Below are 27722 nucleotides of genomic sequence, written 5' to 3'. Positions count from 1 at the left end.
TTGCAAGGAAGAGACAAGATAGTAGTGAAATACGGTCAGGCTAAGGTAGAATTTTGATGTTTGAATTCATATTTCTCTTTACTTTCAGTCACCTTTTCAGAGCCACCCAATTTCTTAATTTTGCCCCTGATTTTCCAAAGCCCCTCTCTGCTTTCCACGTGAACCTGACTTCTTTAATCTGAATTTTCCTAACAGAATTTTATACCTTAATCTGGAGATTCTCAACTGTGTCATATTAGAATCAGCTGGGGAACTTTTGAAAACACCAGTGTCCGGGCTAAGTAAATCAGAATTGTCAGGGCTGGGATTTAGGCATCAGCAGGTTTTTAAGCCTCCCTGGTGATTCCAGTGTGCTGTCAAGGTTGAGAATCACTGCCATAATCCAAAGACATAATTGGTAGTAGGAACTCCAGGTACCCATAACCTGAATATTCTAATCTATATGTTTAAGCATTTGTTCCTTCTGGTTTCCCTTAAAGGTGATTCTATTTCATCTCTTCTCATGACCAGGCAAGGATGGGGAAATGACACTTGTTGTGGAATCTCTCATGTCCAGTGGACCCTGACACTGATGAGACCCCTCCCTCACCAACTTTTTTTTTTAACATTAATTAAGATCTTAACAACTCTGTACAAATCTTAAATAAGTAATGTTCTACTAGGAAAAAGAAGCAAAACCATATTTGGTATATAGAAAGAGGAGAAGAACAAAGATAAGTGAATAAAATGTGTTGGCTAAGATGAGTGAGGGGGAAAAGAAGAGATGATCTTTGTTGCACCCTGGAGGGGCTGTACTTGTGCAAGGCAAGGTCAGGGGATACTGACTCTAAATAGTTTCCTGTTTTGGTGTCCAGGGGATAGTTGCCAACATATGAGAATGACTACAAACCATTCAGTAAACTCAAACAAGCTTGGTGATAATGATCCTTTGTCTATCACAAGTCCTGTTACTGGGAAGATTTAGGAGCATGAGGAGTTGCTTATGGTAGAAGCCCAGGAACATCATTTATCCCTTGCCTTAACATAAGATCCTCCCTTAAGATGACTTTATATTAGGATGATCTATCCCTCTCTGCTGCTGAGGGGAGCTCCCCAGCATGGGCTAGCATAGCAATGACTCCATAAATCATGACCTTTCACCTCAAAGATACTACGCGATGGCAAGTTGACACAGTGGTGGCAAAGGATGGGAAAGGCAGTTGGCTATTCTTGAGATCAATTGTTTTCACGTAGCCCTGTCTCAGAAAAACAGTGCAGTGTGGACACCTTTCCTTTACTGAAACTTCAGAGGATCTCAACCATGTCCAGATACTGTCCACTGCTATCTGCCTGGTGAACTCCTTAGCCCCCTGACTCAGCTGAAGTCTCATTTCACCTGCAAGCCTATCCTGATCACTTCTTCCCCACCTGCCTTCAGCAGAGTTAAGCCACCCACAACATTTCTATTTAGCTTTTACCATATTACATGTAAAAGTACATATAGAGAGAGAGAGAAAGAGGAAATCTCTCTGTCACCCAGGCTGGAGTGCAGTGGCACAATCTTGGCTCACTGCAACCTCCAACTCTTGGGTTCAAGCGATTCTCCTGCCTCAGCCTCCCGAGCAGCTGAGACCACAGATGCATGCTACCATGCCTGGTTACTTTTTTGTAGTTTTAGTAGAGACGAGGTTTCACCATGTTAGCCAGGATGGTCTCCATCTCCTGACCTCGTGATCTGCCCACCTCGGCCTCCCAAAGTGCTGGGATTACAAGCGTGAGCCACCACACCCAGCTAATAACATTTTTTATCACATAGATTTCTCCCCCAGGCTTGAGGTCAGGGGACATGGCTTACTTCTTTTCTTTTAAATACCCCCATAGTGAGCCCAGGGCCTACCACAGTGAGGGTATTTAACATGTTTATTGAATGGGGATGAATGAAGGAGTGAATAAATGAATAAATCCCTGCCCTGACTATAACATCTTAAAGTAATTTAAAACGTTCTTACCAGGAACCAGATTCAGCTTCATAGGTGGGCTCCAGACTGAATTATTAGCAGCATTGGTAAAGTGACAATACACATCAACAGCTTTTGAACACCAGGAAACTGAGTTTGCGTTGAAATTGTGTTTGTAGCACACTTGTTTTTTGTTAATTTCTTTTTCTAAAGACAGAATTATTGAAAGAATTAAGTCACAACATGAGTCTCTAATGCACAAATTGTGTTAAGATAACCTAATATGAATAAACCCGTCCAAGCTTTCCCCAGGAATGTGCCACATTCATTTTTAACAGGTTTCACCTCTGACTCTCAGAAGTATGTAAGCCCACCTTTGCATGTGTGCTAGCCAAAACTTCTCCTCTACCATTCATGACTCCAAGTCACACATTTTTGACATTCAGAATGCCCTTTCAGCATCCCACAAATCCTTCTTCTTATCTAAATTTCATCATGCTCTGAGCATTTATCCTATTCTGCCTTTACTATATTGGTATATAGTCATGTATTCGTGAGTCTGTCTTCTCTACTAGACCACAAGCTCCTGGAGAGAAAGTACTTTGCCTTATTTATCTTTCCATCTCCTGGTGCTCAGCTCAGTATCTGACACACAGAAACCACTGAATGTATGCATATTAAACACAGAATGTTGAAATGTTGCATATGTCAAAATCCAGATTGATTATATCCCTCTACCATGCAGCCTTCTTTAAAGACTATAGTGTTTATTGAGTCCCTACTTTTCTGAACTTCCATTGTTTTTTCAGTCTGTATTATTCTGTTTGGATATTTTATATTATATGCATTGTCTTTTATGGCATGGGCCCTTCTAGATATTAAAATATGTGCCCCACTTCTTTTTTCTCCCTTTCATTGCCTACTATGGTGTCTTGTGTTGAGTAAGTCCTCCAGAATAGTTATTGAAAGAATGAATGAGCTTGTAAATCCCTCATTAAGTTGTCTGTGTTTTGAGATTTTGGGTTGTGAGCTCATACTGGTTGACGTTAATCTCTGGGAATCCCTGGGGATCTGGATTAAGGTCTCCATCTACCAGAAAGACTTTGATTTTTTTTTTTCTTCTTTAGCTAGTTGACATAGGGTGCTACCAATGGACAACTTTAAACTTAGGTTGGCACTCATGAACCACATAGGAAATATAAATTCAAAGCCCAAACCCAGGTGATGGCAGGACAACTATATTTCTGGGGGGAAACCTTTTGTCCACCCAGAGATGAGGCCAAGGTCTCAAATCTGGCAGATGAATTTTGTTTTCCTAGCTTAGTCTTTTACTGAACATGTCATTTTTGAAGGTCTTGGCATTGTGTCAATGGGGTGGGAGTGCCCAGGTGCTGTTTAGGGAGCACAGTCTTTATTTTTATGCCCTCTGGAACCTTAAAACTCAAGGTTCTGACATTGGCAAATGCTCACAGGGAAGCTCCAGCATTAAAGCATCATTTCTATTTTATTTTCCTTTACTTTTTTGGCACTTGGTTATTTCTCATATTTTCTTACATGCTCAATTATGCCTTTAAAAGGATTTTCATGGCAGTTTTGTGGCATGTAACTTTATAGCATGGAGGAAAAGACTGTCAGAATATCTAGTCTGCCATATTCCTCAGAAGGTATCTCAATACTTTCTTCAACTTCTCCCAATTAAAAAAAAGGAGGGGGGGGCTCCACCATTGCAAACTCCCAAGATTGTACTACAAACCAATGAACCACTAGCCACATAGCAAAATATAAGACAACAAAGACTCATGGGATTCTACTCTGTTAATTCTGTCTCTGATACAGTCCTATGTCTCTTCTTCCCTATTTTAAGAGTAAATATTTAGACTCCACGTATGTGAAATAATACACTCTAACAATTCAGCAATTAGCATCTTACCAGCAGGAAAGGACAAGGAACCCATATGGAAAGTAACTTTGTAGTCTCCATCCTCCTCTACGCAGCACTTGATGTGATGGGAACCACTGCATGAAACTGTAGCTTCCAAAGGATCAACCATGATGTTCAGCTCTAGAGGCAGCCAGTGAACAACGACGTCTTTGGTTGCTATACTGTATGAATTCTTATATCTAAATATGCAGTGATAGGTTCCTGAGTAAAAGACAGCAAAAATGAGATGGAATGAAATAATCGCCCTTCAAAGGCATTTGCTGGGAAGGTTAAGAAGAGCCTTAATTTTCCCTCTCAAGCTTTAGTAAAGGAATACCATACCTTCCTGGACACTGGAGGAAAAAATGCTTGATTGACTCCTCTCCTGGGTTCTCCATGTATTTGAAGGACTAACCAATGACCACATAGATATGCACTTACTTTCAAATAAAATTAAGTGGCTTATTCAAGGCCAAACAGCCAGTTAGTGGCAAAATTGGATTTCAAACCAGGTTTTCAATTACTACTCTAAGGCTTTTCTACCAACCGAAGGAATAAATGGGAGTTTGGGTGTGCGCAGGGGTGGGGACTTTTTTGAAAATAATTGTTAACCTGATAGAAAACTGTGGTGTCACGACGTCTCTGTCTCCCATCTCTAAGTGAGCAGGCCTTTGCTCATCATGGCCCCTGCTCATCATGGCCCCAGAGGACAAGTCATCATTTGGGCAGCTGCCATGGAGACACACAGCAAGATTACAGGGCACCTACAGTTAAGTAAGACCCTTCAGTTTTCTTTACATTGCTTCCCATTGCCCCAGCTCTGGAAAAGTCAGAAGCAGCAGCTAATCAGAGGGCGAATGAGGAAAGAAAGGAAACTCCTTTTAATTTCTGCTGGGGGGAAGAGGGAATTTAAATTGAATATAAAATGACAGTATAGTAGATTTAGAAGAGAATATGACTTTTCAGTAACTGATTATGGGATTGTTTAATAGACTAACGTGACTAGAAAAACTAAAATTCTTCCTAGGTTATTGGCTTTTAGTAGGAAAGAGTAATTGGACAGAGCAGGATTGAGGTCAGTCTGGAAGAAAAGTACTTCCATTTCCTGACTGTATACTACAAGGTAATTGACTTAACTTTACTGAATCTCAGTTTCCTCATCTGTAAAATGGGGTTAATAATAACAGTATCCTCTAGGTTTGTTGTTCCACATGAATTAACACATTTAAATACTTTGCATAGTGCCTATCACATAGTTAAGGGCTCAATAAATATGAGCTATTATTGTAGCAGTTCTGTCTACCAATTTCTCTTTGCTTTCAAAGATTTGCATTTCCTCACAAAACAAACAATGGATAGAGGTACACAGGAAATTAAAATGTGTTCCTTTTTTGGGAACCAGACTTATAAAATCTTTACCTAGCCGTCCTAAAGCACAGTTGAGTCAAACACTCACAGGTGTCTAGTGAAAGTACTTTTAAAAACAATCCTCATAACTTTATGGCAAGAGCACAGGGTCTGGAATTAGAGACACTAGTTCCATTCCTGGCTCTATAACTTAAGTTGTTTGAGCATATTTACTTCATCTGTAAATATGGAAATAATGGCATCTTCCCTCAAAGGACTGTTGCATTAAGTGTGAAGACATACTGAATTTAAAATGACTGGCATAGGCATGTCTCAGAGCAGACCCTACACATGTGGTAACTATTATTGCCTGTTTCCAAGAGCCCAGGCAGCACAATACAGTGTCTGGCCTTCCACTCACCATTCCACTCCCTGGTCGAGGTCTTGACTGTCAGTACTGATTCTGCTCCATCAGGATACCTCCTCGTGGTATAAAATCTTTGGTATATTTTAATTCCAGCAGAAGTATTCCAATAAACCTCATCATAGTTACTCACATCACTGATGCATTTTATAGAAAAGTTTTGTCCCTCAGAAACAGAAATTGTGTCCGGGGTCATTGTTAGATTGGCTGAAAAAAGGCAAACAATACAGACAAAAGAACACTGACAACAAGTTCAATGTGTAGTATCTCTGAGGACATTAACACATGAGTGAAACTTCAGAGAGGGACAGAAAAAAAAAACAAAAAAATGAACCATCCTGACTCTACTCATGTCAAGGTAGGATTGGTACCTTGCTGCTCCCGGGCTTTACTTGTTTCTAGGCTGTTCCCGGTGGTGCTCTGCACTGTACTCATTTCCATCACATGCCTTAGGACCTCGTGCACTTCACTTTTGTGGCTGGAATTATCTCCTGATGATTAGCAGGGTAAAAGGTTGCAAACTTAGGAGTGTCGCCTTATCCCAAGCTTCCCTCCAACCTCCTCTGTAACACCTCAAGGGAGAACAAATGGCCGGCTTCCTCTAACAATCTCAATCTTTACTTTTTTAAAATACTTTTTAATAATATCACATTGTGTATTATTTTCTCTTTTTTAATATCTCTCCTCCACACAAATGTGAGCCCTCAAGGGCTCTGTGTCTTTGCATCCCCGGTACTCAGCACTGGGCCTAGTACACAGTCAATGCTTAATAAGTGAAAGAGTGGGCCGGGCACAGTGGCTCACGCCTATAATCCCACCACTTTGGGAGGCTGAGGCAGGCAGATCACGAGGTCAGGAGATCGAGACCATCCTGGCTAACACTGTGAACCCCGTCTCTACTAAAAATACAAAAAATTAGCTGGGCATGTGGCGGATGCCTGTAGTCCCAGCTACTTGGGAGGCTGAGGCAGGAGAATGACCTTAACCCGGGAGGCGGAGCTTGCAGTGAACGGAGATCGCGCCACTGCACTCCAGCCTGGGCGACAAAGCGAGACTCCGTCTCAAAAAAAAAAAAACAAAATAAGTGAAAGAGTGAATTCTGGAACTACATTTTAAGTACAGGAATCATAGAGCATATTGCCCAAATATAAGTTGGTTGAAAAGTAATGGCTAAGAACACAATTACTTTTGCACTAACCTAATAATTACACCTGCACTGTCTCAGGTAAACTGGGATGTATGGGTACCTTAATTATAACTATAACTACAGTAATATAAGTATTTATATGTAATTAATTTCACTATATATATAGTCCTCTAAGAAGCTTCTCACAGGCTCATGGAAAATTACTAATCAAAAATATTAATAAGACTATTACAAACATAAAACCTTATATGAGCCTCCCACTATTTTAGTCTAACTGTCCACTTCTCTTTGAGTATATCTTTACATGGTTGATATTTCAAAACACCATTCACTTCAGTCTTCTATAAGTGAACAGCTTCATTTTGTGAGCACACTGATGCTGGCCTACTTTCCCAGTCAGTGTCAAATCTTATTATTAATAATATTATTATTATTTTCTTTTTTGAGACAGGGTCTCATTCTGTCTCCCAGGTTGGCATAATCATGGCTCACTGCAGCCTCAACCTTCTGGGCTTGATTGATCCTCCTGCTTCAGCCTTCCAAGAAGCTGGGACTACAGGCACACACCACCATGCCTGGCTAATTTTATTTTTATTTTTTATTGGTAGAGACAGGGCTTTGCCATGTTGCTAGGGCTAATCTCAAACTCCTAGGCTTAAGCCATCTGCTCACCTTGGCCTCCCAAAGTGCTGGGATTACAGGCATGAGCCACCATGACTGGCCTAAAAATCTTATTCTTAATCATAATCCAATGACATCAGGGTTTTTCACAGTTACCATTAGAAGTTGGGATTCAAATGTTCAGACACTGCCCAAAGTCACTCAAAGAAGGTGTAATGTGTCCCTGCATTGCCCTTCCCAGCCATAGGCATCTTGAGATGGCTCTCTAAGGCTTAGCTATTTCTGTGAGTAAAAAGAAGAAGGCTCATGGAACCATGAATTTGGTCCTCTTGACTCTCTGATGAGATTCCAAACTACCAGACCAGTGATTTTCAGCAAAGGCTTAACATGTCCCTAAGACAGGCCCCAGTTTTGCGGACAGAGGTAAAGTTATGTTAAATAATTTGGAGAAAAATTAGTTTTATCTGAAAGTATTATTTCCCTAGAAGGGCTCATGAGTATTTTGAGCAATCTGCAGTTTTCTATAGTGAGAACAGTTTTGATTATTTGAACATAACACAACTCTTTGTGTTAAAACTAGGAATGCAAAACTGTTCTACCTGTAGATATATGATTATTATATAGCTATATATTATATATTATAGATATATATTAGATAGACAGATAGATTATGCCCACATAAACATAATCTTGATCTTTGTAAAAATGCTAAGTCACAATAGCAGAAGACAGTTAACAAGTATTGCTTATATCAGTCCTTTCTCTAAACTTGTTCAAAAAGGGCCTAATGATTAATCTAAATTGTTGATTTTTGTAAGACAGGTGGAAAAACAAGTTTGAATGTCCTCTGTTTACACGTGGGGTGAAATCATAATGCTTTATGATATAAGGAGAAATGACAATTTTAAGAAGCCTACCCAAACAATTAATTGAGAGACTAACAAATCACTCATTCCAACCGCAAAATAACCAGAAAGAATCAGATTACTAAAGCTTTCTGCAGCATTGTCTCTGGAACAGGTAAAATGGGAGAGGAGGAATGAGGGAGGGTGTTGAGGGGTAGCGGGGGAGTGAGCCAGGATGTTGGAATTCAAGAATGGGAGAACCAGGTAATGAGGGAAAAGGGGAAAATTAGAGACATAAATTATCCTCATTACACATTCAATGATAATAGGGATAACCTGAGTGGGAAACCCTACTTCCCACTCCACCTCCTGCCTTACTCAGAGAATGCCCCGGGGTTCCTTTCTGGGAACCACTGTGTCCTACTACAACCATCCCCAATTGTTAAAACACTCCCTCTGAATTTAAATGGCAGAGAGGGAAATCCTTTTCTATCTCCCATTGTGTGATTTGCCCTAACCACACTCCCTCTCTGTCCATTATTCTACTCATAGATATTTCCACAGCTCATAATTCATTGGCAGCACTTATTTAAGGTGGGATTTATTCGTGGCTAAAAATTCTAGGGAGAGTCCTTACCCACAGAGATGAATGTCACGTTTATGTTTGCACTGCCTCTGGCTCCGTAGGCACTGATGAACTCGCAAGTGTAGACGACTGTTGTTCCAGAAGACCCGCTTGGGCATTGGGTTCCATCAGCCTTGAGGGTGTATCTGCTGCAGCTAGAATCTATGTCTGTTTCAGGGGTTCCTGTAATGCGAAGCAAATTGTTGCCATCCCAGCTGGCTAACTCCTTTATTTAGTAGCAAAGAGTTCAAATCATTTTTTTTCACAAAAGGAGTTACTATTTAAATAGATTTCTTCTCTGAACGGAGAGGAGGGGTTTATGGTGATTAGGTCTGCAGACTCTGTATCCAGGTTGCCTGGCTTCAGATCCCAAACTCCATCACTTACTAGCAAGATATTGTTGAGACAGTCACTTAACCACCTTGTGCTTCAGTTCTCCAGATACAAAATGAGGATTAATAATAGCAGTTACTTCCCAGGACCACCGTAAGGTTAAATGAGATAATATACATAAACTCTTAGAAAAGTATCTGACTGAGTCCTGCTCTAACAAAGACCATGAGCGATGGTTTTTAGAATGTGAACAATAAAAAAGAGAAGCAAGCTGTTTGGGTGTGGTTTAACTGGAAGAACACATGTCAGATTATTTAGAGTACTATGATTATTAAAAAGAGGAAGAAGCAATGTTGGGGCACCTGATATTCATCTCATTTGAGTTTTTTCACAGCATGTTCCCTGTTTAAATCTCTGTTTTAGTGAAATCTTCAACTTCAACTTCATGCATTCTCAGTTACCAGCAGTTTCCCCTTCAAAATAGCTCCCTTTCCATACCTTCCTTTCCTTTCCCAGAAATATCATGCCCTCCACGCCATCTTTCCTCTTGCCTCGGGTTCTACAACACCCTGTGGCTGATTTTTCCTACTCTAGTCCCTTTACTCTCCTTCCTCCCACCTTGCCTGCTGCCGTGCACTCCTAAGGCAATCTTCAAACACTATCAATCATCTGAAAATGAAGGAAAAACAGTAAGTCTTTTGATTAGTTCCAACATAAATGTGTCTTTTTCAGCCCTGGCTGATCAACGATATTTGATATATTTTGATCAACATGTAACTAACTTTTCTCCCTAGACCCCAGAAACGTTGTTTGAAACACCAATCTGATTTCCCTTTTCATCTTTCTTGACTAAAGTACCTCCTAGCTTACAGACACGAGTGTCTGTGCCCATCTCTAAGGCTCACCCCTCCACTTATCTTTTCAAAATCTGCTTCTTCCAATTCTTCCAGGACATCCCTTCATCCTTTGCCCTTCCTCATCCTGTGTCTTTAATCTTTCCTTCGAGATTTCCTCCACTTCAACCCCCAGATACACTCAAGTCTCCCTTCCTGAAATGCTCTTTCCCCAGTCTGAATACTCCCTAGCCACCACTGCATTTCTTCCTCTCTTCATACCATAATGCTTCTGTATTTTCCACCTCCAATTTTTCACTCCCATTTCTCATCAAGTCTTTGCAATTGGCCTTCTTCACCCTCTCTTCTGCCAAAAGTGTTCCTTTAAGGCCAACAGTGGCCTCCTCTCATGCTACTTTGATTGCAGCATCCCATTCTGCTGACCCCTTCTCTCTGATTTGGCGTGCTTGAGTCCTAGATGTCTCCTGCCCCTCTTTTCTCCTCATCCCTCCTTCTGGGTCTCCCTCTCAGGCTCTTTTCCTTCATCCCCTTCTTAAGGTTGTCCCTTTCCTCATCTTTTTCTCTACTGTTTCTCCAGGCAATCTCATCTACACCTATTGCTTCTAGAATAGCCCAAATTTGGATGACTCCCACTGTGTTTCTAAGAGCAGCACTCCTGTTGGAAACTTTAGAAGCAAATTCCCAAGTGTTGCTCTGACATCTTAGGTACCTTCAACTCGATTGGTCCATTTAAGAACTCATCTTTTTTCTTGCCAGATAAAACCTGTACATCTTCCAATGTGTCCTTTCTTTGCTCTTGGCATTTCCCCAAATAAAAATCTTAAATTACTTGCATGCACTCACCTTTTATCCCTACTCAATTGTAAGAAACTTTTAGATTACTCTTCTGAAACATCTCACTATTGTCTTACCCACTCCTACCCATGGTAACTTGCTCAGGCCCCATTATCTGTTGGCTGCCCATTGCACATGATTGTAGCTGGGTCTCTAGTTTCAGTTATTTGCCCCTGCAATCTATTGGCTATAAGACCTTAAAACTTATTTTTCCTAAGTTCAGCTCTCACCATCTGATGTCTTCTACTTTTGAAACCTTACCATTGCCTACAGAATACAGTAAAATCCCTCTTCGCCTGGTATATTCAATTATTCACAGTGTGATTCCAATCTGCTTGTCTTCTCTTTATCTTCTTCTATAGCTCTCTCTGAAAAATTAGATCATCTCCTGGGCCTTGAACACGCCCTGTAGCTTTGCGCCTCTATGCCTGTGTTCACACCTGAAATATTTTCCTTCCCTCTTCTGCCTGCTGACTCTTACCGATCCTTAAAGACCCATCTATCTCACCAAACTAATGTACAGGGCAATGGTCTATGCAAGAGGAAGTGTACAAAGAGACGTACAGAAATAATGATAGTGTGCAGTGGGTAGGTTCCATGAGAGAGAAGTCAACATATTATGTGGATTAAAGGAGGGATGTTTTAGTTGAGAGATTAGGGAAGATTTCAGAGAAGAGGAAGATTTGCTCTAGGCCTTAACAGACATTTAGGATTTTAATAGATAGAAATGGGGGCTGTAGTTCTGGTATGTGGTTGTATGTGGGTTGCGTGTGAGTAAATCCGTTCTCCTTGGAAAACTTGGCATTCCATCAAGCTGCTTCAGGGGCTCGGGCTGTGTTGGGGGGTGGAAGGATAACAAACTGTGTAGGCTCCAATCCCTTCACACTTCTTCTAACCAGAGCAGCTCCACTTTGGTCTGCTTTACACATTAGATGTGCTGTCAACGACGGGCAATTTTGCCTCCCTGGAGGACATTAGGCAAGGTTTGGAGACATTTTTGGTTGTTGCAACTGAAGATGTTACTGGCATCTTGTAGGTATAGGCCAGGGATACTGCTAAATATCCTACAATGCACAGAACAGTTCCACCAGCAAAGAATTATCTGACCCAAAATGTCAATAGTGCTGAGTTGAGAAGACTTGCATTAGACAGCTATGCAAGATTCTGCTTGAAAAATGGATTCTATTGGTAACTCAGAAAACCACTGCTATAAGCAAAAACACAGAAGCCGCAGCATGCAGGTCTTGTTCAGAGAACAGTAACTACTTCTGTTAGGCTGAGATTCAGAGAAAGAGTGGAGAAAGGCTCCAAAGAGATGGTAAACTCACAAAACACAAGCAGGACTTCCAAACTGGCATCATACACATCATGTTTCCTACAACACCCTGGGGCTCTGCAACCAGGGGCCCTGCATGGGAGGTACTGAATACAGCTAATAAGTTGGCACTTCGCTTTCTGGAGAGGAGAAGGTATGCAATTACAATTTTGTTGTTCAAAGTTAGATGACATCCCAGACCTTCCTCTATAACATGGTGCTGATGGTACCTATTTTGCAAGACTTTGGGTGGGGAGTGGAGAAAAACCAAGATGATAAATGTAAACATTGAAAACAGAGTTGAGGCCAGGTGTGGTGGCTCAAACCTGTAATCCCAGCACTTTGCAAGGCCAAGATGGGCGGAGGTCAGGGGTTCGAGACCAGCTGGGCCAACATGGTGAAACCCCATCTCTACTAAAAATACAAAAATTAACCGGGTGTGGTGGCAGGCACCTGTAATCCCAGCTACTTGGGAGGCTGAGGTGGGAGAATCTCCTGAACCCCGGGAGTGGAGGTTGCAGTGAGTCGAGATCATGCTATTGCACTCCAGCCTGGGTGACAAAAGCAAGACTCTGTCTCAAAAAACAAACAAAAAACAAAAAAAAAACCAAAACACAAAAAAACACAGTTTAATACATTGAATCTGCCACAATAACTATTTTGTGATCATGGTGATACCCTTAAAGAATACTCCTTCACTTTTTCCCCATGTGGGAGGAAATCTTCACTGACTTTTAGTCTCTTAAAGTTAGAAATTCTGCCATTGTTGATTATTTCCTTTCTGTCCATCCTTTTCCAGAGTGTTTTGAACATGCAACGATTTCTGAGAGTAGGTCATTCATTCAGTTCCAAATGCTTTGGGTAAATTCTTTTGCTTGATTGTGTTCTACAGACCTGGAAAAATGGTTGTTAGAACTTGTGGAATTTGGAGAAGATAGTGGCAGAGAGGAAGCAGCAAGGGCAGGAGAAAGAAGGGCAGGGTGCCAGGGCAGAGGCTAAATTCATCAGAGAAGCCAGGTCCCCAGGCGGCCAGCCCTGGGGCAGGAAATCCATTGTTCTGTAGCCATTCATCCTGCTCTAAGCATCTGCGCCACAGACTTCCTGGTTCCTTTGCCAGAAGGCCAGGTTTTTCACCTTTCGGGGTTGAAAGCTTCTAAGCCAGTACCACAGGAATTGTGCAAGGTCTTTCTTCCATCTCGCAGTTCCTTCAGGATACCTACACCTCCTCTTCCTTAGAAATCAGGGAAGTGACTCCATGTATCATGCGTTAATATTTTCAACAGTTACCACGTGCCTTTCTTCTGAGTACTTTAAAGTCTAATACAAATGCTTGCAGGTGAAACTCCTTTGCAAATTACATGTGCTTAGAAAAATTTGCCTGTAAAATGATAGTTTTGTTGTTGTTGTTGTTGTTGTTTGAGACAGTCTCACTCTGTCACCCAGGCTGTAATGCAGTGGCATGATCTCCACTCACTGCAACCTCGGCTTCTTGGCTTCAAGTGATTCTCCTGCCTCAGCCTCCTGAGTAGCTGGGATTACAGGTGCCCACCACCACACCTAACTAATTTTTTGTATTTTTAGTACAGATGGGGTTTCACCGTGTTAGCCAGGCTAGTCTCGAATGCTCAACCTCAGATGATCCACCTGCTTTGGCCTCTGAAAGTGCTGAGATTATAGGCATGAGCCACCACCCCTGTTCTGATAATTTTTTAAAAATAATTTAATCTATTTAAATAGCTAAGGCTTTGTAAAGTGAAAGTTCCCCACACTAATGTATTTCATGGGTAAAGCTACATTTTACTTTAAAGACTTTCTTTACAGATAAGCACATTATACTGTTGCTTCTTAAGAGAAGAGTTGGATATTGCTTTATGCAGTTTCTAGGTAGAACACTGTGCAAACTCTGCCTGACTAGCTCATTCCAGTGCTGGCCCACCACGCATGCATAATATAGTTTGGCCAAGATGACACTGGCTTTGGTGAGTCCTAATTCTTTCTTTCTTCTTTTTCTTTTTCTTCTTTTTTTTTTTTTTTCATATTTGACAACCTTGGATAAGTTCATCAAGATGACACTGGCTTTGGTGAGTCCTAATTCTTTCTTTCTTCTTTTTCTTTTTCTTCTTTTTTTTTTTTTTCATATTTTGACAACCTTGGATAAGTCATATAATCTGAACCTCAATTTCCTTATTTGAAAATTGAAAGTAAAATGCTTCAAATTTGTGGTCAAGCATTTAAAAAGCAGTAACATATTTTTTAAAGGGTTAATCATAAACTGTTATACAAAACAGAGTATTGTTGTTTTAATTTATTACTATTATTATTATTCATCAATATAAACTGGAGGGTAGGGAACTTTAGATAAGATTTCAGATGGAAAACAAAAGCTAATAGGATCAGAAATCATATGAAATGACTGAGAGACAAACAGATCTGCAGAGAGAAAGGGATAAAGCTGGAGGCACAGAGATAGAAAATATTGAGGCATGCATAGATACAAAGGCAGAGAAGTGAGAAGGACCAGACACCAGGAGAAGACACACAGAAAGGAGAAGCTCCAAGTCAGACCTCAATGACAAGTGACATCATCCTTAGCTCTTTGCTGAAGATGAAAGGAAGGTGAGCACAAGCTTTTCTTGTCTTTTTTTTTTTTTAGATCCAAAATGCCAGGATCCTTCTCTCTTGGGCCTTCTGCTGCTGGGATCTCGTCTACAATCAAAGCATGACACTTGTGTGCATATGTTTTTGGAATCTTGCTCTAGAGTGGCTAAGCTGGAGCTGGCATCAAACCTAATGCCTTTTCACAGTCTGAAATCCAGAAAATAGCAGCCATCTGACATTTCCCCTTCCACACACCACATCTCTCATTTCTACTTGGCCAAGAGGCAAAAACCTATTTACAAAAGGGCTTATCTAACATTCTCACCTGGAATACTTATTTTTCCTTCCTGCTTCCATTCTACTCTGCTCCAATTAACATTACTCTGACTGCAGCAGTTCAAAGATACAGGATTGTTGTCACACATCACCTTCATTTCTTCATTTGCCAAAATTTGGATGGGCATAACATCTATTTTCTTCTTGCCCTCATATTCAAAAATGTCTAGTATCAGTTTGCAAACATATTCACCTGCATAAGATACATGAAATCATGCATTATTACAACATATGTCTATTTTCTTAGAGGAATGGTACCCTAATCTCATGGATCATGACAGTAATGACAGTCCTTGATGAAGCATCATTTTCAAAAGCATCTGAGACTTAGTCTAAAAATGCCTAAAAAACCATGCAGGAATTCAGGAAGTGCAGATATTTCTGATGCCACAAAGCGGAGTACAGAGATGTTCTAAGGAAATAGTAGAAATCTTAGGGACTTTGCTAATAAGGAAAAAAGCATAACAATAGAAGTAGGAAAGAAAAATTGAAAAGCCTTGGAGAATTAGAAGAAGATAGATAATATTGCCATAGTATTTAACCATGTGGTAAATCAAAATCAACAACTACGTGACAGGAGCCATATGTCTATAGCCCACCTCATCATGTAGAGAAAAGGAGATGGCCCCAATGGCATCTGAGTTACAATGCAGTTATTACATTCCAGAATATGTCAGGTTCACCACTAGTCTTAGGGAAGAATTAAGCCTTATGCTTGCTTTTGTAGTTGCTTGGGGTGGGCAAGAGGACAGGAGAAAGCTGAAGGGAGGGATAATAGTGGAGAATCAGAAAATTTGGTGAGGGCAGGGAGAATGATGGATATGTTCACTCTCCTGACTGTAGTAATGATTTCACAGCTGTACATGGGGCAAGACTTTTAAAATATGTACAGTTTATTATTTATCAATTCCTTCCTCAACAAAGCTATTTTAATTTTTTAAAAAAATCAATTGAAAATTAAATTAATAATAAAGTAATATTATATACTAAAACAAATTAATGAAAATAATTATATACTATAATGAAACAAATAATGAAAATAATTAACTTTAAAATTAATTAACAATTAATACCATGGTGATATGGTTTGGCTCTGTGTCCCCTCTCAAATCTCATGTCGAATTGTAATCCCCACGTGTTCAGGGAGGGCCCTGGTGGTAGGTGATTCTCTCATGGGGGCAGTTCCCCCATGCTGTTCTCATGATAGGGAGTGAGTTCTCATGAGATCTGATGGTTTAAAATCAGATGTTTGACAATTCCCTAGACCCTCTCTCCCTCTCCTGCTGCCATGTAAGATGTGCCTTGCTTCCCCTTTGCCTTCTGCCATGATTGTAAGTTTCCTAAGGCCTCCCCAACCATGCAGAACTGTGAGTCAATTAAACCTTTTTTCTTCATAAATTACTCAATCTCAGGTAGTTCTTTATAGCAGTATAAAAATGGACTAATACATATGGGATTAATTTTCAGTTTTGAAAGGTTGAACCAGGAGACTTCTTTGGGAAGAGAAAAACACTATCTACACATCTACATAAAACACTATTACATATTTGCTTCTTTACAAGCTCTTCATTCCATTTCTCACACAAGTTATTGAATGGAGACCTACCTGCATCACCCGGAGTGATGTTGCGGATGGTGAGCTTGGACACCGAAGTCATGTTGTTGAACACGGCAGTGTAAATCGAGAATCTACTGCTGTTCTGGATTTCCAACTGCTGTTCTTCATAGCGCCAAGACACATTGGAGGACAAAAGTTCGTTTTCACACACCAGACTGACTGTGTCCCCTTCAAAGATGATTTCTGGTGTGACAGAGAACTTAGTTTCATCTGGAAACCCAAAGAAAAGGTAGTAAGATCCCAAAGCAAACAAATTTCATTGATGCTACTCACCAGATACAACCACCACAAAGCTCTCAGAGGTCTTGACAGCATCTGTGGTGCTGAACTGGCTGGGGCAATGTGTCTCCTCACTCCATCCCCATGCAGCTGGTGTCTGAGCCCTGAGGAAGTGTGTCCTGTCACATACCAGGGACAGGGTTTCCCAATTGAGGTCTTTGCCCTGTGGCTCCTTAATGGCAGTAATGGAAATTTTAAAGCTGTTTTCAATATTTCAAAAAGTGTGGTAGAAAATTGTACATTTACTTATGGAAAAAAACACAAACTAACTTAAATATCAAGTTTCTGTGCTACAGACTGGAATCATATCAACTGCTTCTTATCAATAACTGATATCTCATGCTTATTGAAAGCTCTGACCTAAGTCTTGAATGATTTAGAAATGTAAAAACAAATTAATTAATTATAATAAAGTTTGTTTGAGAAATAAGAATTTCCTAATACTCATGGAACTCTGTAGGAGTGGGAGCTTCATAGATAGTAAGTTTGGATTTCAATCTTGGTTCTGTCCCAACTGTAACTGTGTGGCCCTGAGGAACTTGCTTAGACTGGCTGGGCCTTAGTTCCCCTGTCTGGAAAACAAGAGCAGTGAGAGTTACATTTGGGAGGTAACTTGGAGAAACTGTAGCTATTATTATTGTTTCGGCAGTAAAAATCCATGGGATCACTGCCTTATCATTTCACAAATAAAAATAAAAACACAGCCAGGCATGATGACTCATGCCTGTAATCCCACACTTTGGAAGGCTAAGGTGGGAGGATTGCATGGGACCAGGAGTATGAGACCAGCCAGGGCAACGTAGTGATATACCATCTCTAAAAAAAATAAATAAATAAAAAGTAAAAACTGTTAGCTGAGTATGGAGGTATGCAACTGTGGCTACAGCTACCCCAGAGGCTGGAGCAGGTGGATCACTTGAGCAAGGAAAGTAGAGGCTGCAGAGAGCCATGATTATACTACTGCACTCCAGCCTGGATGACAGAGGGCTACACTCTGAGGCCTACTGCTCTAAAATGATGGCCCTCTATTTCTTATTGGTGCATTTTATGAATATTTAAACCTCCACTGCAATATTAGTTTTACTTTTTTAACCTAGTTTTGGATCTGTTAATTTAGAAAATACACAAACCCAGATGGCTCTGTGACCCCCTTGTGCCCCTCTTCCACACACCCCAGGTACAGTGGCATTAGTCAGATTGGGAGGCACTGGCATAAGAGGAAGAGGTGGTACAGAACCCCCTGTGCCAGGAACTGGAGTGTCTAGCTTCCCTGCGGACATTGTAACATAAGCTACTTTCCTAGGTTTACGCATAACCGTAAATAACAAGACCATATCTAAACAATTTCACTTACTACTAGTAAGTGCTTGAAAGGAGTTGTAGTCCATTTTGTAGGTCTGATTGAGGCTCTGTACAACTTGTTCATTGGCTTTGTGTATTAACTCAAGTGATGGTGCTGTAGTCTTGACTTCATATGTCACAACCACACTTCCAGACCTGGACAGAGACCACTCAGTTCAGTAAAACAATAACTGACCTGGAAGAGTCTAGATATTTATGGCTTATTTGCTTAGGAAACAAAACAGCACAAACTGCCTGTTGTAGCATGAAAATCTATGGTCCCGATTGGCCAACAGGATCTTCCAGTAGAAAGACATCATTGCATGGCATTATTTCATTTCTATATTTCTGAACTATTTGGACTACAAACTTATCCCTTATCTTTGCTTGCAAAATTTTTGCACATGTATAGAATGAACACAAGTCTTTTACTCTTTTTCTTTTAAACAGGTGCATCTGTAAGGGGTGAGGTACTTTTTTCTCCTCTACCAAACTGCTCCTGCTGAGAATTCCACATGAACAATGCCTCTCTAGGGGGTTTACCTCCTTCACTACCTTATGGATCCCAGCCATAAAGTAGAAATGACCAAATTAAAGTATTCTTACTTGAACCCTGTCACAGTCACGCCCTTGAAGCCTGGTAAAATTCCGTAACCCTTCCAGAACTGAAAAATAAAGCAAGATGAGTGTCATATAGCAAAGTCTAGAAATAGGTGTATCAAAAGATCTGAAGCAGAGTAAAAACCACATATTCCTAATCACACTAGGTAAAATTATCTTCCATTTTGTTAACTGTAGGCATTAGATTTCTGAAGAAATAATTCCTATCTATGTCAGTCTGGGTCCTCCAAGAAGTAGACACTAGATGAAATGTGCAAAAAATTTACTCAGGGAAATGCCTAGGAAAGAAAACGTGGAGGGAGAAGGGAAGACAGAGAGAGCCATCAGACCCCCAAATGAAAGACAGGGAAGGACGGTTGGATAAAAGCATCCTAGCCCGAACCTGGAAAGGTTCAATAAAGCCTTCCAAGGAGTCCCAGTGTCTGCCAGACACAGATGTGCTGTGCCCCTTCATTAGTAGGGAGCAGCAGTGATGGTCATGGATTTCAGAAGCAGCAGCTACAACCCTTGCTCCACTACATGACCTGTAGTTGGAGGTCTGGGAGGGGCATCCTCATGGCTGCCATACTGCAGGATTAGTTGGTGTGCCAGGTACCTAGGTGGTTGCTATGTAACTCTCTTTTTCACACCATATAATTTAGTGTAGTGTGTGTGCGTGAGGAGGGTTCTCCTGCTGTACAGACATATCAAATGCCAGAAATGTAAATCAAATATCCAAGAGCTCTTCTGAAGCGGCACTTCATCAAGGCACTCATGGGAGATGACAATATTTGGGTGACATGCTGGGATGAGCAGGAGGCTGCTAACAGCCTAAGGCAGGGCTCGGCTGCCAGGAGAAGGGAAGTCATTATCTCAGCCCACCTGTAATAATCTGTGACACATCCATTGGGAAGCTCTGTTCCAAATATGTTAACTCCAGCAAAGTGTTTAGGTTTAGATGAATCAATTCAATGTGAAGCACTTAAGACAGTGACTGGCAAACAGTTAACACTGGTGGAATAGTCTCTATTTTTATGTGAATAAATTTATATCTGTCTTAGGTATGAATGCCTAGCAACCTCTGGTGTAGAGTGGTTTGAAACCCTCTGTGTTCAGCCATGGGTTTGTCTGCCCAAAAGTTAGGAGTTTAATTCATGTGGTATGTGAAGAATAGAAATGCACCAACTGGTGCTTGCAGGCTATAGGTTCTTGGGGCTTTGAATAAGTTTTAGTGAATTGATGCCACCAAATCTTATCTGAAACAGTTCCACCCTGAGAAAAATTTATACTTATAGGTCAAGGTGATGCCACACTGTCCCCTAAACATGATTTGATTTGAGCACATATTAATTCACCATCTCAGATGTAAAAGAATAATAAATCCACATCCATAAGTTCTGACAGATCCAAGCCACTGTTCACTGTGAATGCAATAGACTCAGTTCAGTCCAAACAGTTTGTTGGTTAAGAGGTTCTTGGGGCCAAAACCTACCGCTGTTTCCAAGTCGGTCTTGTAGGACCTATAGAGGGCAGAGGAAGTGTTCATGAGGTCTTCTTGAAAGCCTACATTTAGTCTGACTCTCATGTTCAGGGTAACATCTGTTGAAAAACACAGGGCAATATTTAAAAATATCATGTTAGTGTCTGAGTATATACAAACCAGAAACATTTGTAAGTTGTTTTTGTGTGTTCGTTTGAGATGGAGTCTCCCTCTGTCTCCCAGGCTGGTGTGCAATGGTGCGATCTCAGCTCACTGCAACCTCCACCTCCCAGGTTCAAGTGATCCTCCTGCCTCAACCTCCCAAGTAGCTGAGACTACAGGTGTGTACCACCACACCCAGCTAATTTTTGCATTTTTAGTAGAGGCAGGGTTTCACCGTGTTGGCCAGGCTGCTCTTGAACTCCTGACCTCAAGTGATCTGCCCACATCAGACTCTCAAAGTGCTGGGATTACAGGCATGAGCCACCACACGCAGCTGTAAACTGATGTTGAATAGCCACTCAATGTGCATTTAATGAGCAGTTACTTACCTTCCTGAAGCAGGCAAAAAGGTCCCTTGGTAGGCAGTTCTTTAAGGCAACTGCAATGGTGCCCTGGGAGGAAGACGTCATGCTCTTGACAAGTGAGATTGTGAAGACACCTTTCCCGAGGCCACCCATAGCCTGTCTCGCAGGAGCACCAGATTTCATTTCCAGTGGGTCTGCAGACTATCATTAACCAGAACAGCAAGGAGAGACAAGGTGGAGATGGCGGTCACCATATTTGTACTTATAGCCTGCAGGTATTCATTCTTGAAGAAAATCCTAATCTGACTTTATATTACCTTTCCGAGAACTTCAATAGCGTAAAATTGATGTTTGCATGTATGCATCACCATGCTATTAGCCATGACAATCTGAAAGATGACTGCTGTGACAGTTGAGTGATGAATGGCTAAGTCATCTTTTAGATACTCATGCCTAATAGCTAATAGCCACCAGATGTCTATGATGATAAGTATAAGGTAGCCAGCCTCCAAGATGGCCTTTGCCCACCCCTACCACTAGGTATTCAAACCCTTTTGTAGTACCTTCTTATGTTGTACTAGGATTGGTCTATGTAATCAATAGAGTATGGCAGAAGTGATAGTATGGCACTTCTGAGATTAGGTTATTGAAAACACTATAGCTTTCCTCTTGGTTGCTCTCTCTCTTTCTCTCTCTCCTCTCACTCTGGGGGTAGTTGACTGCCATGGCATGAAGACACATCATGGAGAGGTCCACATGGCAAAGAACTGAGGTCTACAGCCAATAGCTAGTGAGGAACTGGAGCCTGCCAACAACCACATGAGTGAGCTTAGAAATAAATTTTCCAGGCCAGGTACAGTGGCTCACTCCTGTAATCTCAGCACTTGAGAGGCCGAGGCGGGTGGATCACTTGAGCCCAGGAGTTTGAGACCAGCCCGGGCAACATAGCAAAACCCTATCCTACAAAAAATACAAAAACATTAGCTGGGCATGGTAGTGTGTCCCAGGTACTCAGGAGGCTGAGGTGGGAGGATTGCTTGAGCCTGGGAGGAAGAGGTTGCAGTGAGCTGAGATTGCAACCACTGCACTCCAGCCTGGGCAACAAAGTGAGACCCTGTCTCAAAAAGAAAAGAAGAGAAAAGAAAAGGAAAGAAAAGAAAAGAATTTTTTTCTCATATGCCAGTTGAACTTTCATATGATGACAGCACTAGTTGATAGATTACTTACAACCTTACGAGAGACCTTGATCCAGAACCACCCAGCTAAACTGCTCTAAGATTTCTGGCCCTCAGAAACTGGGTCTATCTTCTGGTAAGAGAACTAAACTTTTTTTCCCATTACCATAAAAACCCTACTTAGGACACAAAGACAGAAAGGAAGAAGTGTCCTTTTACATCACTCTCGTGGAGGAAAACAAGAGGCCTTGTCTTGATGGAAGCTCCAGGGAGGAAGAATAAGCATTCTCAAATTTCGGTGAGAGCCTCTGGCCTGGGGCTGGTTCATCTCCGGGCCTATGTACCACATAAAAAGAAGGGTCAACCTTGGCATGGCAGTGAGTGACTTTCATGGCTTTAGTGCATTTTCATCTCACAGAGTGAGCAAAAAGGACCAATGCTTCCTTTCTGTGTTAAATACAGCAGGATGTAGGTTACAGCATACCTCTATTTGTAGACTATTGTAGATATAGTTTATAGGGCAAATAAGTTTATACCTGTATGGAAGTTTATTTTTATATTGCTGTTAGTTCCAATACTTGTCAATACTTCCACCTTCTACATCTTAATTCTTAACAAATATAAATACAATGATTAAAAAAACTCTCAGATAACAAATGTTTGTTATTTTATGATGCTAGGTTTTAGACTTTGTTATGCATCAATAGATAACAAATACAGAGTGCAAGTAAATTTGTGCCTTTTACATATCAAGTCAGGTGTGAACAGCCCACATGAACACTGCTCTCATGGGAGACAGTAAGAAATGTTCTGAAATCAGAGGGCTTTGAATCAGTTTCCAAAGCTCGACCAAAGTCACATCTTTGAGAGCTGTTTGTTCTGCAGATGGGTGCCCAGGAAAAGTCCCACAGAGTGACTACCCAAAGGGAAGTTATCAAATAGTTGTTTCGGAAATAGAAGGGACAACACGTTCCAGTTAATTCCTTGGATGCTGATGCAGCCTGTATGCCAGCAGTGGGTAGCAGTGAGGCAGGAGAATTAGGAACAGAAGAAACTGGAGTTGCTAACAAAGAAGCTGAGTGCCCACTAGAGGTAATTTGAGGATAGCCAGTAGGATCCCACTTGTTGAAATCTCTCTCTTACTGACATGAAATTCCAGTGCTAAAGCAATTTTGTTGTTGTCTTTTGTTTTGTGAGGGAGCATTATTGGAGGAGTGGTTGAAGAACTTTTGAGTCCCACATAAAATACAAATACAAAAAAAAAAGAAAAGAATTTACCACCTCCAGACCACTTGCCATATCCCAGTTATTGTTTGGTGCTTTATGCACATTGTCTGGTTTTAAATATCCTCAGTTTTATTTGCCATCACTAAAACGGGATCATAAGGTAGATTGTTGGAAAAATGAGGTGAGGGAAGGATGGAAAAAGGAAGATGGTGAAAGTTTGGATGCTTAGTCATTAGTGCCATGGTCAGTAGGCCTAACCTTCATTGCCCTGCTGCATTTAACATAGAACATACATCCTGCTGCATTTAACATAAAAAGGAAGCATTGGTCCTTTTTCCTCACTCTGCGAGATGAAAATGCACTAAAGCCACGAAAGTCACTCATTGCCATGCGAAGGTTGACCCTTCTTTTTATGTGGTACGTAGGCCCAGAGATGAACTAGCCCCAGGTCAGAGGGTCTCACCGAAATTTGAGAATGCTTTTCTTCCTCACTGGGGTTTCCATCAAGACAAGGCCTCTTGTTTTTCTCCACAAGAGTGATGTAAAAGTATCATCACTTTACATCACTTTTTGCCTTTGTGTCCTTTAGGTTTTTATGGTAATGGAAAAAAAAAAGTTTAGTTCTCTAATTAGAAGACAGACTCAGTTTTTGAGGGTCACCCATCCCATTCACTTCCTCTTTTAGGCCAACTCCTCTTAGCTGTTCCCTGCTGGTCCTGAGGTCTGTGAGCCTCAGGTTTTCTCTGCCACATTGAAATATGCACTTTTGTCAAACCTGTTTCATAGTTCACTATCAGAAAAGATTCACCCCCTCTACGTGTGAATGACCAGTCTTTCTGGAAGGATAAATTAAACTTTCCAAGGTCAATTGCATTTAATTGAGAAGCTTGTTAACCCAAGTTTTTAAGATGGTGAAGCCTCTTGAAGTCATCCCATCTCTAGTAGAAAAACTAAGAGAGAGTATGTTTATATTGAACGTATGGAAGGTAAACTCACAACTAAAGCTTGAGTGTCTATAATCATTAGTTGTTCAACAAAAAACTATTTTTGATACTTGGTCAGTCTTGTTTACTGGATTCATTTACTAGCACCTACAAAGACACCAAAAGATTTCTGTTAAAAAATTTGGGAAGCAAAATTGACTAAAATCTATGCAATAATTTATTCTAAAGGCAAAAGATCTATGCTGGGTGGGAACATAGAAGGGTGTTTCCTATGTATTTTCCAAAGTACCCTAGTTTGGTGAGATGTTCTATGGATAAAGAGTGGGAAACACAGCAGAAGCTCACTGCTCCTGAAGGACTTATAATGCGCATTGGCATCCAACTGGAAAATCACTAACTCAAGGAAATTAGTACTAATGGTAGGAATCAGTGGGAAATGGCATCCAAAAGGGGTGGTAAGGGAGCTATGACTTCGAGTAGCATATATTAAGAATCAAAAATTAAAATGCATGTACCGACGTTGGGATGGACTATTTGAAATATGAGAATTCAAAAAGAATTTCAAAAACAAGAATTTTTTTCTTGCTCTCATTTTAGAATAATAAAACCCAACATCTATTAGTGCTTTCCAGTTTAAAAAGCAATTCCCTTTTATCAGATAACTGGGAGCCTTATCTCACAACTTCTACTGTATATCAGTTCTTGGGTGATGGTCTCTGGAGACATAGAGAAGCTAGCATGACATTGGAAAACAGTTTGCAACCAGAAAGTCCAATCTATGGCCTGAAAGGTTCTACTTAATGACTTGCTTCTGATGCAAGCATGTACCTCATTCCTATTACCTGACCTATAATGCCAAAGAGAAGGGTATCTGGTACTTACTAATATCTTGAACCAATCCTTTCTATGTTCATTGATATACCACGGGAAGAGGACACAGGGAAGAGGATCCAGTAGTTTATCTGCCCAAGGGAAGAGGACCCAGTAGTTTATCATGAAGGACCTGGCCATATCTTGGGACCGCTTTATGACAAGCATCATACAAACCACCAAGCAAACCTCTGGTCACCATCTAAAATAAGAAACCTCTGGCTGCAGAGTTTACTGATAAAGGCTTCACTCTGGAAGCCTATGAAGTCATAGAATCACACATCAGTCTCGGTGAGTCATTTCACTTGTCTACTAAGTAAAAGATTGCTCTGATAGTCAGGAGCTCAGACAGTCTTTCTCAAGACATCCAATCATTTATCCTGAAGCAATGGGTCTCTTACTCACCTGTTGTCACATTTATGCTCAAAATTTGGTCAGTGTTATTCCCATGAATTGGAAAACTGAGGCTGTTCAAGTAGCCTTTGATAGGATCCAGGAAGGATGCATTTTCAAAACTGATCTCAATATTAACAGTGTATTCTTCAGCTGCAGGACTTTTTGTGGCAACTGCAATGAAAGCACATGAAGGCTGAGAAACTTACCATGGGAGATGGAGCAAGATCATGATGGATTTTTCAGCAGTTAAAGGTAATGACAGGTACATGTGAATGGTTGGTCTATCAACCCTTGGGAATTTCTAGTGAAACTTTTCAGAGAAAAAGAGGAGTTTATCTACTCACCACCTTGGTGTCCAAGGCCAAGCACTGCTGTGTGAAGTATGGGCTGTAATGAGGCAAGAGTGGAAGCAGAGAGATAGCAGGGAGGTTCTGGAAACCATTTGGGCAAAATATGTCACAGTCAGCACTCAAAGGAGTGAGTCACTGTTTCATCCACATGCATCAGTCAATAGATGCATACTCTAAAGGCTGAACCATGCATGGCTTGAAGACATCCGGGAAAAGTCACCCAGTTAATTCCCTTTGCCCTTAGCCTATGGAAACAGCATATATTCTTTGCTCTTCCTCTGAATTTCCAGCGTTCAGAACATGATAGGTGCTCAACAAAAGTTAGACAAATTGGAAAGTAAAATAAAATAGATTTTCAGCTCTTCATTGTTTTTCCAAATTGTCTCCAGGTGGTTAACTGGCTGGTATTCAAGATAGATCTGTTCCCCAATACACAGCTACATGAGGCAGGCTAATATATATGTATATGTGTGTGTGTATGTGTGGGTATATATATATTATATATAGAGTACATATATAGTATATACAGTCTATATATAGAATTATATATAGTATATATAGTCTCTATATATAGTCTATATAGAGTAGTTTGTATATAGTCTATATATGGTACTCTATGTATATAGTAGTCTATATAGTATATATAGTCTATATAGTAGTCTATATAGTATATATAGCATAGTACATATCCTATATATAGTCTATATATAGGATGCTATATATAGTCTAATCTATGTTTATAGACTATATAGTCTACTCTATGTTTACATGGAGACTATAGATAGATAGACAGATAAAGTCTAGCCTGCCTGATGTAGGTGTGTGTTGAGGAACAGATCCACCTTGACTATAGTAGTCTATATTGACTACTATATATAGAGAGAGACTATATATATAGACTATATATACACACACGCACACACACACACACACACACTCTGGGAATTGTTCTTTCACAGTTTTCTATAACACATTGTGTCTGGGCCACTAATTTTAAGCTTCCCAAGAGCAGCAACTGTTTCTTTCATGTTTCTTTCACTTCTCTTAGCCTTACTTACTCTATCTGGCAAAGAGCTTACCCTATTATAAATATGTGACCAATCAATTCTTGTTAAACCTGAAACTCTCTGAGTCAAGTCACAAATTCACCTCTCTGTCACTGACAGAATCTTTGGCCTAATCTTGGCTAGAATATATAACTGAAGCCATGGGCACAGTTAATACTTAATAAAGAACCTTCAAGGAATAAGAACATTTTACACAGATAAATTGAGAATATTTTTCTTTTTTGGGGGACAGGGTCTCTCTCTGTCGCCCAGGCTGGAGTGTAGTGGCATGATCTTGGCTCACTGTGACCTCCACTTCCTGGGCCCAAGTGATCCTCTGGCTTCAGCCTCCCGAGTAGCTGGGACCACAAGCTCATACCATCATGCCCAGCTAATTTCTGTGTTTTTTGTACAGATGGGGTTTCGCCATGTTGCCCAGGCTTGTTTTAAACTCCTAGGCTCAAGCGATCTGCCTGCCTCGGCCTCCCAAAGTGCTGAGATTATAGTCATGAGCTGCTGTGCCCAGACATTGAAAGTATTTTATCTTGTCAGTCAAATAAGGAAAAACTTAGTGAATATTTATAAAATCATTACTTTAAAATTTACCTTGTATCTGAGAAGATGAAGTTTATTATACCATAAAGTTAAAATTTTATGTTAAAAGGGCAAAAAATTTTCCCGTAATATTGTAAGATCTAAATATTCCAAGGACTCTTGGTGTGAAATACTAAA

General features: G+C 40.6%; 1 protein-coding gene across 4 annotated transcripts in view; it reads right to left on the bottom strand.

Annotated features, from left to right (window-relative positions):
- ADGRF5 (adhesion G protein-coupled receptor F5) overlaps window positions 1-27722 on the bottom strand; it is a 114415-nt gene that overhangs the window by 10365 nt on the left and 76328 nt on the right. For 3 of the 4 annotated variants that reach the window (XM_011960278.1, XM_011960277.1, XM_011960279.1), the window contains exons 4-14: window positions 25604-25765; window positions 21007-21183; window positions 20468-20574; window positions 18982-19040; window positions 18389-18531; window positions 16744-16965; window positions 15127-15330; window positions 8880-9050; window positions 5627-5836; window positions 3868-4080; window positions 1989-2144 (exon numbers count right to left, since the gene is read on the bottom strand). In XM_011960278.1, coding sequence (XP_011815668.1) covers window positions 1989-2144; window positions 3868-4080; window positions 5627-5836; window positions 8880-9050; window positions 15127-15330; window positions 16744-16965; window positions 18389-18531; window positions 18982-19040; window positions 20468-20574; window positions 21007-21183; window positions 25604-25765 — 1824 coding nt within the window. The remainder of the gene's footprint in view (window positions 1-1988; window positions 2145-3867; window positions 4081-5626; window positions 5837-8879; window positions 9051-15126; window positions 15331-16743; window positions 16966-18388; window positions 18532-18981; window positions 19041-20467; window positions 20575-21006; window positions 21184-25603; window positions 25766-27722) is intronic. The other variant, XM_011960280.1, reaches the window with a different exon arrangement.

This window comes from Colobus angolensis, unplaced genomic scaffold (genome assembly GCF_000951035.1).
Source record: "Colobus angolensis palliatus isolate OR3802 unplaced genomic scaffold, Cang.pa_1.0 Scaffold51, whole genome shotgun sequence".
NCBI lineage: Eukaryota > Metazoa > Chordata > Mammalia > Primates > Cercopithecidae > Colobus > Colobus angolensis.
Note: the sequence above shows the minus strand (reverse complement) of the source record. Positions and strands in the feature narration are given on the sequence as shown.